Source organism: Lolium perenne, chromosome 4 (genome assembly GCF_019359855.2).
Source record: "Lolium perenne isolate Kyuss_39 chromosome 4, Kyuss_2.0, whole genome shotgun sequence".
In the NCBI taxonomy this organism is placed as follows: Eukaryota; Viridiplantae; Streptophyta; class Magnoliopsida; order Poales; family Poaceae; genus Lolium; species Lolium perenne.
The window spans coordinates 61,353,242-61,364,952 of record NC_067247.2 but is presented as its reverse complement, the minus strand read 5'-3'; the positions used below and the strand labels follow the sequence as shown (position 1 = coordinate 61,364,952).

The following is an 11,711-nucleotide window of genomic DNA, read 5'->3' as shown; positions in this document are numbered from 1 at the left end:
ATCATCATAGTTGGACCGTCGGCGTTGGTCATACTGTCTCACATATTTGTTGAGGAGGTGATCAGAGAGAGGTCGTTGATATCTTATGTTCTTCACTTCTCCCTCTGTAACGTAGCGCTTGCCATCATGATGGAGCCGATCGCGTGGAGCGGCCTCCTCTGTATCCTTGCTATGAGAGCAGCTGCCCTCATCTCCATCTTTGCCAGAGTGGTTCCCAGGTCCTACCATGTTGATGCTGAACGTGGGACCTGGCTGGCAACTCTCAGGGTAGATGACTTCTACCATGTTAACAGCGGGGAAGGGCTGGGTGTCTACCTTCATGGCGTACTGGTTGAAAATTAAACGCCCCTTCTCTATCGCCGCTTGGATGTGCCGACGCCACACCCTGCGATCGTTGGTGGCATGGGAAAGCGAGTTGTGGAACTTGCGGTATGGCTTTCCGTTTAGCTCTTGCGCCGTAGGGAACTTGAGACCTTCGGGAATCGTCAACCGTTTCTCCTTGAGCAGGAGGTCGAAGATTTGTTCAGTCTTGGTCACGTCAAAATCAAATCCCCTGGGCGGCGCTGGTGGCTGTACCCCTTTGCCGGACCCAGGGGTTCCTCCCCGAGTCCTTTCAGCCACTGCTACTTCTTGGTCTCCCGCCGGCACTTCACCTTCCTCTCGTATCGACCATGACTATCGCACGCTTGAACTTGTCTTGGTACAGTGCAGGTGGCGCTGTTCATATGCTGATAGTTTCTGGAACCATGTGCGCCAGCGAGGGATAATCTGCTTGGGAGGCCATGTCCTTGAGCTGTGTTGCAAGGCCAGCTACTGCCAACTCGACTGCTTCCTTTTCAGTTATACGAACCGAATAACATCGGTTCCTAAGATTCCTGAAGCGCTGGATGTACTCTGTCACCGTTTCTCCGCGCTTCTGACGTAGTTGTGCTAGATCGGCAATGCTAGACTCGGAAGCTTCTGAATGATATTGCATATGGAACTGTTCTTCCAATTGCTTCCAAGACTGGATGGAGTTTTGCTGGCAAAGAGGTATACCATCCAAAAGCCGATCCCGTGAGGGACTGTGAAAAGAGCCTCACACGTAGCTGATCCGACACTGAAGCCGGTCCTAGTTGCGCCAAATATCGGCCGATGTGCTCGATGGAGCTGGAGCCATCTGATCCACTGAATTTGGAGAAGTCAGGGAGCCGATATTTAGGTGGCAGCGGGATCATCTCGTACTCGTCGGGGTACGGCTTGGAATAGCCGATTGCCCTCCTTTTCGGCATAATGCCGAACTGGTCTCTCAGTATGGTACTGATCTGATCCGCCGTGCTGGCTGCAGGAGATGCACTCTGAAGATTCGCCGGGGTGGCGTACTTAGCCAGCCATGTTTGCTTTTCCAGCTCTGAGCCAACTGCAGGAGCTGGGCTCTGGAGTTTCGTCGGGGTGGCGTACTTAGTTAGCCACGTACGCTTCTCAAGCTCGTCGCCGACGTCCCTCCTGTCTGCGCCGGAGTCCCTGACGTTGTGGCCTGGTTTGAGAGTGCCCAGTTGCCACAATCTGGCACATACGTGCACGCGTATCCTTGAGGGATCTCCTTAGGCGCCTCAGCCAAGAACTGGTAGTCACTAGGGTCACCACCGATCTTGTAGACGACGAATGCCGGTGTAGCCGGCACTTCAGGTGGTGCTGCCAACGCATATGGCAGCGGTGGACGGGACTGGAGTGGCAACTCTCCTTGGTGCGTCCCGAGAGCTGGTCCTGACGGCGAGTACTGGTGGCTCATGATCTCCTGGATCACGCGCAGAGCGAGACGCTCCAACACGTTGACCAAGTTTTCAGAGTGGCGGTGTAGCGAGTGAGCCACCAAGTAGTTGATCTCCTGCCGCAGGGCCCTGGTGCGTTCCTCCGACGGGGCAGAGAGATCTATCCCATCGAGTGCACCTTGTGGTGAGAACCCCTTCCATCTGATGCCATGGGTACGGGTTCTCTGAAAAGAGCCGATGAGGTCGGCTTCGAGGGTGGCCTTGATCTCGTCATGTTTCTTCTTGAGCTCAGCAGGCAGCTCCTCGTAGGTGACTGGCGTGCCGTCCGTCGCCATCTCAGATGTAGATGGCGATGTGGTTGATGTAGATGATAGTCCCACCGGGCGTGTCAGAATGTGTTGATCGCCAAAACCCACCGGCGGGCAGCGGCTGTCAACACGGTAGAGCCGGGAAGAGCCTAGAGCTGCGGCTGGTGAGACCCCTCCGAGCGACGGCCCGCAATGCTCTTACGGTCACACGCGGCGATGCGAAGTGCAGGGCGTGCCACCTGACCTATACCTGGTCAGGAAGGTGATGGGGATGCCTCGCTTATGTTCCTGCATGGCATACACGTAAACATTAAATACGAGCCTCGATCGGCTCTCAGGTTATCCTGTGAATCGGCTCAAAGAGCCGATCCACCCATGATTCGTACGGGGTGCACGAATACTTGGTGATCCTGCTTGATCAAGATAAAGCTAATGAGATCTACGACGATTTAGGGTTTTCACCGCATAATCGGATCATCCTACTCCAGGTTGGGCCTCGCGGCCACGCACGGTGCTCATAAGCCGATCCTAAACAAGGCCAAAGAACCAACAATGATGTTGATCCGCGGAACATCCTGTTTAGGACTTGCGAACGCCACCCTACGTGCCACTGGATCCTCCCCCCCTTTGTAAGGCCTAACTATTGCAGATATTAAACTAATCCTTGTAGAACAAGGAGCAATCGTAACAGATCAGATCTACTAAATAAAGAACAAGCAGGGTGCCGCCCCCACACCTGAGATAGGCGTGAGGGCGGCTAGACATGCAAGGGTTGCACTACGTAAGCATGTTTATACGAAGAGCCATGCTAACCCTAACACATCTATGATAACTACGTTGCCCGCCATCAAAGACGCTTCAGTACGGGCAACGCATGAACAACGTGGAGCTTGTGCTGCCTAGATCGCAAGATGCGATCTAGGCAGCATGTCGCTTACCTGATTGAAACCCTCGAGACGAAGGAGTTGGCGATGCGCCGAGATTGGTTTGTTTTTGGGGTGAACGTTGTGTTGTTGTTTATTCCATAAACCCTACATACACATTTATAGTCCAGCGGACTCTCTAACGTGGGAATATCCCACCGTGCACGATACAAACTCTAACTTTTGATCTAAGATATAACCTACTATAATTAAAGATACACGGGCAAACTAGCCCAAATTCTCCGTGCAAGGCCGCTTCAAAGATCTTCCACGTGTAATCTTCCAAGCCCATCTCTCTTACGGCCCACCTCTGGATTCGACCAAAATCTGGTGATAACAGATATGCCTGCAGCTCTTCCACCGTGGCTGCGGTAGTCATCGGATCCGTGCCGTTCATGGCTGTTGTTGCTCTATCCCAGGCTGCTTGCGGAAGTGGTAGCCTCTGGCGAGGTGTAGGCCCGATATATTTGCTGCCCAAACCTCGCGTGAGATCAGCGGGATCGATGTATGGATTTCCCAAATCATCGAAAGCCTGTGATGTTTCATCTTCTTGACAGCTTGCCTCACCAATCACACAAACTTGATGATATGTTGGCATTGTATGTTTCTCTTTGGGTTTGGTGACACCGTCGTAACGATCGGCGAAGACCTCCAGAATAGAAGTAGATCTGTTGATGAAGTTGAAGTTGTCGATGCTCTCCGAGTTGCTGTCCAGATCGGAGTCCGTGAACGACCCGAAAGATATCCCGCCGATCAGATTGGCGAGATCTCCTCCGGTGGCGGTCTTGACGCAGCTTGTCGACGAGGTTCCTTCGTCGCTTGACTTGGTTGACGACGGTGATCCCGAGAAATCATCATCAACCGCTAACGGTCCCGAACAAATCGGTGTCGCAAAACGATGTGATCCCTCTTTCCCGACGCGAAAGTAGAAGCTCCCGAACTTCATCTCCATTGGCTCTTCCAGATAGGCATATGCATCCAAACGGGCGAGAGGATGAGGAACAAAATCAACGAGACCAGTTTTGATATGTTTACCTCCGTCCATCGCGTTACTTGCCACCGAAGATGTCGACGATGTTGAACGTGCCATCGAGATCAGCTCCTTGTCGCCTCTAATCCCCAAAGACGGCGCCAATTGACAAGGTATTAACTTGTCAATGCCTACAAGTTATAGACTTGGATTTCGAGAAAGTAGAGGGCAAATAGATCTCGAATGTTTCAGCCAGAAAAGGTGCTTGATTGCTAAAAACTAGGGTTGAATTTGACAATGAGATTGATCCTTTCTTTGTCCCTCGACTCCCCCTTGTATAGGAGTTTTAGCCGAGGGTTTCTTATTACACAAGTTACAATTGCCGGAAGGCTCTTTGAGTTCATCCCGTAAAATTACAAGTCCCTATCCTTAATCTATCTCTACTTGCCAAGGTCGATGTCTTTATGGGCTTCCGGGCTTCATAAACTTCGGGTAATGGGCTTTCAGTAAACCTCGGGTACTATCTTCGGCAGACCCATCTGAGATACCTATGTCAGCCGGTAGCATGGGGGCTTCTGGCCTAACCTCGTATAAAGGTAGTCTAGCCCTTTTGATCTTCGAGCACCAAAGGCATCAATCTTCTTCAAGTCGGCCTCCTTGATCTAGCAGCCAAAGAGTTATGGTCTTCCTCTTGGAGATTTCGGACGCTATTGGTTATCTAGAGCGAAATTCATGCGGCCGTGCGCGTCACAATCTTCAGCCACTGGCTTCACTTTGCTTGATATTTGACGGCTACATTTGCCAAGAGCTAGAAGCGTATCGATCGTTCAACAACTAATGCTGGATGCGTGGATGCAGCTTAATGCTTGCCATTTTCAGTACGAGCTAGGGTTAATTAATCCTAGGTCGTAGGACTGGGTATTCGGAAAGCACTTCATACGTTCCATTAAACGTGTTTGAAATTTAGATTTGGATGTATATTGATAAAAAATAGCATCTAAACTTAAACAAATCTTAGATAAGTTCTACGGGACGGAGGAGTACATCACGAAGCTCGTGTGCGTTGCTCAACTAATCGATCATGTAAATGAAAATGCACGTCGGCATGTGAAAGGAGAAACTGAGGTTACACTGGGCGGTGAGCTGGAATCCGAATCTTTGAGGGTCTGGTTGGTAGACTGATTTTTTGCATGACTACGTCAGTGATATAGAAGTACCTGTGTAATGCAAAGGGGCCACGGGCTAGAAAAGGTCTCTCGTTTGCTTATCTGTGCAGAATTTTTAGTCCAGCAGAAACGTAAGACTCAGTTTGTTGGTTTCATACGAGCCCAGTTTTAGCCTCACCACTTATCCACATGGTAACCTTACCTCTCACCTCCTCACCTATCACAAAGCCTCACGTCGCTGTCACGAAGCCTAGCACCACCGGTGCGCGGAAAGACCACCATGCCACTCTCGCCGACGGTTGCCATGGCGGGTTTACGCTACCTACGCGCAAGACTGGGCTGAATATGATAGGCCGAAGCTTTCGGTGTAGCACAACAAGAACGTCACCGCCACTAGCTATACCTACACGGTTAACGTCATGGATTACTACCTGTCACATACCATAACCATCACCACCATGACACCGTCAGTCACATGCATCACCATGTCACCGAACACGAGGACGAACATCACCATGACACCGTCGTTCATGCCCGTCAGAAGCATCACAATGTCGCCGATGACGTCGCTGAACACCACCATGATACCGCCGGTCACATGCATCACCACGTCGCCGACCACGAAGATGAACACCACCACGATAGCGCTGTTCACGCCCGTCAGAAGCATCACCATGTCGTCGACGATGTTGCCGAACACCACCATGACACCGCCGGTCACGCCGGTCACAGGCATCACCACACTGCTGACCACAAAGACGAATACCACCATGATACCGCCGTTCACGCTTGTCACAAGCATCACTATGTCGCCGATCACGAAGTTGAATACCACCATAACTAAGCCGGTCATGCCGGTCATAAGCAACACCACGTCGCCGACCACGAGACGAACATCACCATGCCGCCACCACCATGGATTATCACCTCTCACTTGTCACCTACCATCACCACGTCGCCGCCCATGAAGATGACAAGCGAGAAGTTGAGCGAGAGTACTCCAAACTATACTCACATATACGTACTGATTACAATATACTAGCGAGTCATTAATTTATCTATCAGTGTATGTAGACCGAAACAAAAACCTGTCAACATGAAAGTCATGCGGAATGGTGAGGTGAACCTACTTCTCAAAGGAAATTTCAAACGGTTGAGCGTGTGCGACGAATTTACAAAATTCGCTTAAAACTTTATACATGAAATTAACGATTTACGACTGATGAAACTCGAAAACGATTGTCGGAATTGATTCATATCATCGACACACATCTTTTTCATGTATAACTTATTTTGATTCAAACTATATTTATGTTGATTTGAAGAGAGAGTTTATGGAGTAGTGTAAGAGAATAGATTTTTGCATGAAATAATGGATACAAGATTTACCTGCATCCTTAGAAACGGTAGATCCGCGTGTTCTTGCAGATGCTTTAAAAATCGTGTCATGCGACAACACGGGGGAGCCCAACCAACCAAACACGGAACACCCACAAAATTATGCCCCCATGCGAGCAAGGGGAGCCCAGCCCGCGCACTGAATCAGGTGGCGCGCGCGCACACCTTCCATCGATCCCGTCTCTTCTCTGAACGAAGAGTGTATTCATCGGGTCTATCCATACATGATGCATCGTCCAAGTACGTACGCTCACGGGTGCCGATCGGTGGAACTTGATTTCAGATTTCCAGGCTTCAGTTGAGTGCACGTCCATCGTCCAAGTCCCATCCCCCAGCCGGCCGCCAATGGCAGCCCGAAAGATCATAGGCGTCGCAGAGTAGGGTCGTGCACTACGCCCGGATACGTACGCGCTGAAGAGGAATACCTGGATGCGTGCGTGCAGGCCGATCGGATCGAGCCGGCCGGTGAGTTTTCTGCCGGCATCCGACGGCGGTCTCTGCTGCCCCGCCGTCGCCGTGTCGTGCGGACGCGGATCCACATGCTCCATCAGATCGGATGGCTCCAACAGTGGGAGATGCGACGGAGGCCAGTGCGTATCACGAGCGCAGGGGCCGACTCAACGAGAAAGCAGTTTAGGCTGGTGCCAATGGGGACGGGAGGGGAGGCGATAGCGCCCGGCGCGGGGCGGGAGGCGGGCGGGACGAGAGCGAGGGGCGACGGCGGGGGCGCCTGGCGGTATCGCCCGCTCCCGTCCGGCTACCGCCCGCGTTGGGGGCGAGAGCGAGGCGGGAGCGAGGCGAGAGGCGGGGCGGCGCGCTGGCAGAGGGGGGCGAGAGGCGGGGCGAGAGGGAAGGGCTGAGGTGGCGCGTTCTGATTGGTCGTTGGGGTAGCCGTTGCTGGTTCAAAAAATCCGAAAAAAAACCCAAAAAATTCATCCCCACCCCCTATAAATACCCCCATATGGTTTACTCATTCCACACCTCAATTCATCTCCTCCACTCTCCATTTCCACTCCTCTCAACACCATGTCTTCGTCTAGCAGCAGTTCGAGCGAGGGAATGGAGGGTGATATGATCGAGCAGTTCCAGGAGGAGTATGAGGAGGAGATGCTCAACGAGGAGGTGGTGCCAAGACGTCGACGCCGCCGAGAGTTCATCAGGCGTGATCTTCACGGTGAATGGACACAAGTACCACTATGGTTACTACCTTGCCGACGGCATCTACCCCTCCTGGCCGATGTTCATGAAAGGTGTTACTCTTCCACAAAGTGAAAAGCATCGAGTGTTCACTTCTGCTCAATCAGCGCATCGCAAAGATGTCGAGTGTGCCTTTGGAGTGTTGAAGGCTAGATTCAACATTCTAGCAGTTCCGGGACGCTTCTACTCGAGGCGTACTCTTGGATTGATCATGCGTGCATGTGTCATTCTGCACAACATGATCATCGACGATGAGCGTGGTACAAATTTGGATAACATCTATGAGACAGTTGCTTCAAATGTCGGCCCTGCAATACACCACCATGCACCACCAAGCCTAGCAGCCAGGATTCAGATGGACACCAAAATGAGGGAGTCATCGATGTATACACAGCTCCAGCATGATTTGATTGAGCATGTGTGGGCTCATTCCTAGATTATGTAATTTTTTTCAAATTTTTATGTAATCTTTTCAAATTTTTATGTAATTTTTTTTATGATGTAATCGGTAACAATTTTAGTTTAATAAAATAATTTCCTTGCATTATTTATATTGTTGTAATGTGAAAAAGAAATGCTGATGTTGAAGAGAGAGAAAAGCTGACGTGGAGGAGAGAGAAGTAAAGCTGGCACTATAGCCTGTGTATTGGCACCGTGGGGTGAGAGTGGGATGAGAGTGGGGTGAGAATGAGGGAAAAAGCTGACGTGGCGGGTGAGAGTGTTGTGGTGCATTGGCACCGGCCTTAGACGGAGATTGTACGTCACGTCGCCGGAAAAGTTGCCGATCAGGACTAACGTCGTACTAGCAGTCTAGCACACATGGTTATGGATCGCACCTCGTTTTTTGAGGCCCCACGCACGCCAACTTTGGACTCACTTTTGTTGGTTAAATACGTGACTGAATCTGAATGGAGACAGCTGCTTGCTCACTCGCTAACTTGCAGTAGCACCGACATTGATCTGTGGTTAGCTCTGGATCGACTAGATAACACGCGGCCGGACTGCCCTTTTCTTTACAGCTTTTAATTTTAGCCCTCCTGACTTTAAACAATGTCGATTGGTGTTATGTGTCTATTGATCAGGGGGCTAACTGTCCGAGATCCACCTGCTGAAAAAGTTGACAACAAAAGCACCCGGCCCCCACCAGCATGCGTGGAATCTATGCCGCCCAAGACAAACCGCAGATTTCTGAAAATGATTGGCCACCTAATTAAACAACCCAACTAAAACTATCAGCTCCGATATGTAATTGGCAGTGGGAAAATCATAGCAAATAAACAACGCGTATATAAACGACCAGTTTTTTTTCCCTTAAAGAGCTTGTATTCAACGTACTACCCCCTTCGATGTTGACCGGACTCCTGTGCCCAACAACTCTAACAGGTTCCTAAAATGCCAAATTGTTAAAATAACCAATTTTACAGTTTTGGCCAGAAAAATCATCCATAGCAGATACCATAAAATTGGACTTGGCAGTGTGAATCCATGGATGAGAACTTTGTATTCGGAGTTTGGGAGGCAATTTTGCCTGTGCCTGTAAACCAATCAACTCTTGGCAGGAGGAAAGTTTCAGCTCCCGCCGAATCTTTCCGCTCCTAGACTCGCTGGAGTTTGCCAAATTCTGGCGCACTGGACCCTGCCCAGCATGATTGGCTTTACCAACCCCCTCGCGGCGAGTTCCACTCACTTTTCCCCATGTTCCCCGTCTTCTCCATGCACACCATACTCGCCATTTTGACTCTCTTCGGAGCGCACGCATCATGCATCCGCCATGAACGAATGTGTATGTCTTTTTAAAAGGAATACGGTAGGGAAAGCCTCTACAATGAGTAAAAAAAAAACATAAATCTGCATCCGTGGGGACTTGAACCTAGATGACTGGGTTGTACGTCAATTTTCCTAACTTGTTGATGAATGTACGTGTTGAGTTTTCCCCCGATGTGGAGCACCTAGCTGTTCTTCGATGCTTGGCGTGAGGTCAAACGAACAATAGAGACGCAACACGGAGACGCACGACGCTAGGAAGCATCAGGGACGTGCCGCCCTAGGAACCAGAAGATAAGTGGAGCAGGGGGGGCATGCATGGTCGGCAACACTTGGGGGCGAGGCCGGTCATCCTCGCCATGAACGAATGTGGTGGCTCGGGAGGCCACGGGCGGCTGGGCAGGGAGGTAATGGGTAGAAGGGGAAAAAATAAAAGGCTAAAAATTATACTTTATGGTCCTATTTTTCGGTTTCGATTATGTCGACGTTTCCATAAGACTGCAAACCAGTTTTTCAGTGCATCTTCTATGCGATTTTAAGGGCTAATATTTACGGGATCTCTTGAACATGGTGTAAGAAGAACCCAAGCCCGAGGAGGCCGGGACCCTCGATGTGGAGATTTGGTGGTTAGAGACCCGTACAGATGCCCCATGATATCGGTCGCACGAGAGGTACTCATGGAGTACTGCTCTCGGCCGTGCCAAATGATACTGGTACCATGCCCAGACAGAAGATCTCTATATAATTTTGTGCACTTTGTAGTACCAAACTGTAAGTTTTGCAATAACACTAAGCTGCACATAAAGGACGAGGAGAGCAAGTAAGAAAGGGATACCATCGAGTATAATCTAGACTATCTCTACGAGCATACAGAGAACAGTGCAATTTGTATATGCACTGCACGCAGGAGATCACGTGACAGCATCTGGCCCTGTTGACTCGTGGTGAGACTATTAGACGAGAACAAACAAACTAGCCACTGTTAAACAACGAGGCTTCCCTCGATACCATAAACCAAGCCAGGATTAAGAACTGTACATAGCTTCTACAGTGGTACCGTAGTCCACAGAGCAGGCGTATATTCAACTGTTCCGACAGTTTATTACACGGAGGCAGAAGTTCTGTGGCTCAGCTGCCTTGCATATGCGTATATTTGCATAAAACAGGACACATGCATGCGCCCGCGCCGCATCTCTTGTCACGTACCATCATCTGATCCGTTTACCAGTAAATGCACTGTTGATGCAAGCGCTTTTTTTTTGTTGCTACGTGACAGCTACATGACAAGACGTACATTTGATCCTTCACTTTTAATGTATTTCCTCTATTCGCAATTAACTCACGATTCTAAATTTAGGCAAAGTGTTTTTTTAAAAAAAAATTAACAGAGAGTAGAAGACAAAATATTAATATTCATAATACCAAATGCATATAATTTGAAAATATAGTATATTGCTATTCTAATAGAATAAATTTTATATCATAGATGTTGATATGTTTTTTCTAATTATTTGATCAAACTTTACAATGTTTGACTTTGACTAAACCTAGAACGCGAGGTAATTGTGAACTTAGAGAGTATAGAATGTATAAATTTAGTTAGAATTTAATATTTTATAATCTTGATCAATATTAGAGACAAAAGACACCACTCACGAGGAACATCAGCCATGCATCCAAGAATCGTGGGCGGTACTTTTTAAAAGGAAAAAAGAAAAAAAAAGTCGTTATAGCCCACACATAATTAAGCCTGGCAACTTAGTAAGCCTGTCACGCAAGCGCCATAACGCGGGCACATTTCACCTTTATAAATTTAGCAGATAAAATATAAATTTCTACAATACCAAATCAATTTTAGTAGATTCTCTGCAAAACATATTTACTTAGTATATTTGTTCGACGCTGTAAACGTTTACATTTCCTTTTGTTATATTTGGTCAAACATTGTAAGTTTTGAGTTTAACTAAATTTAGAGGACGTGGGCATAGCCCAGTGGTTGCGGTCGCAGTGGCGCACCCCAACGACCAGAGTTTGAATCCTGTCAGGAACGAATTTCTGGAATTCTCACGCCGAGGTCCCGCTTCTACTATATCATTTAGTGTCTAGTTCCTCCTAGCACTAATTCATTTTTTTTTTTGAGTTTAACTAAATTTATAAGTTTTATTTATTAGAACAGTTGTAATATTGTACCTATTTGTTTTAGATGGGTTAGTTTAATAATTTAATCACTGTGA

At 48.7% G+C, this 11,711-nt stretch overlaps 1 protein-coding gene across 1 annotated transcript; it reads left to right on the top strand.

Moving 5' to 3' along the window:
* Nucleotides 1-7,612: 7,612 nt before the first annotated feature.
* Nucleotides 7,613-8,149, top strand: LOC127346828 (uncharacterized). Its single transcript, XM_051373086.1, has one exon. It carries the CDS (start codon nt 7,613-7,615, stop codon nt 8,147-8,149), a length of 537 nt encoding a protein of 178 aa, XP_051229046.1.
* The last annotated feature ends 3,562 nt before the right edge of the window (nt 8,150-11,711 follow it).

Coding starts and splice junctions, on each gene's coding strand:
- LOC127346828 (XM_051373086.1), top strand. CDS start 7,613: ATGAGGAGGAGATGCTCAACGAGGAGGTGGTGCCAAGACGTCGACGCC.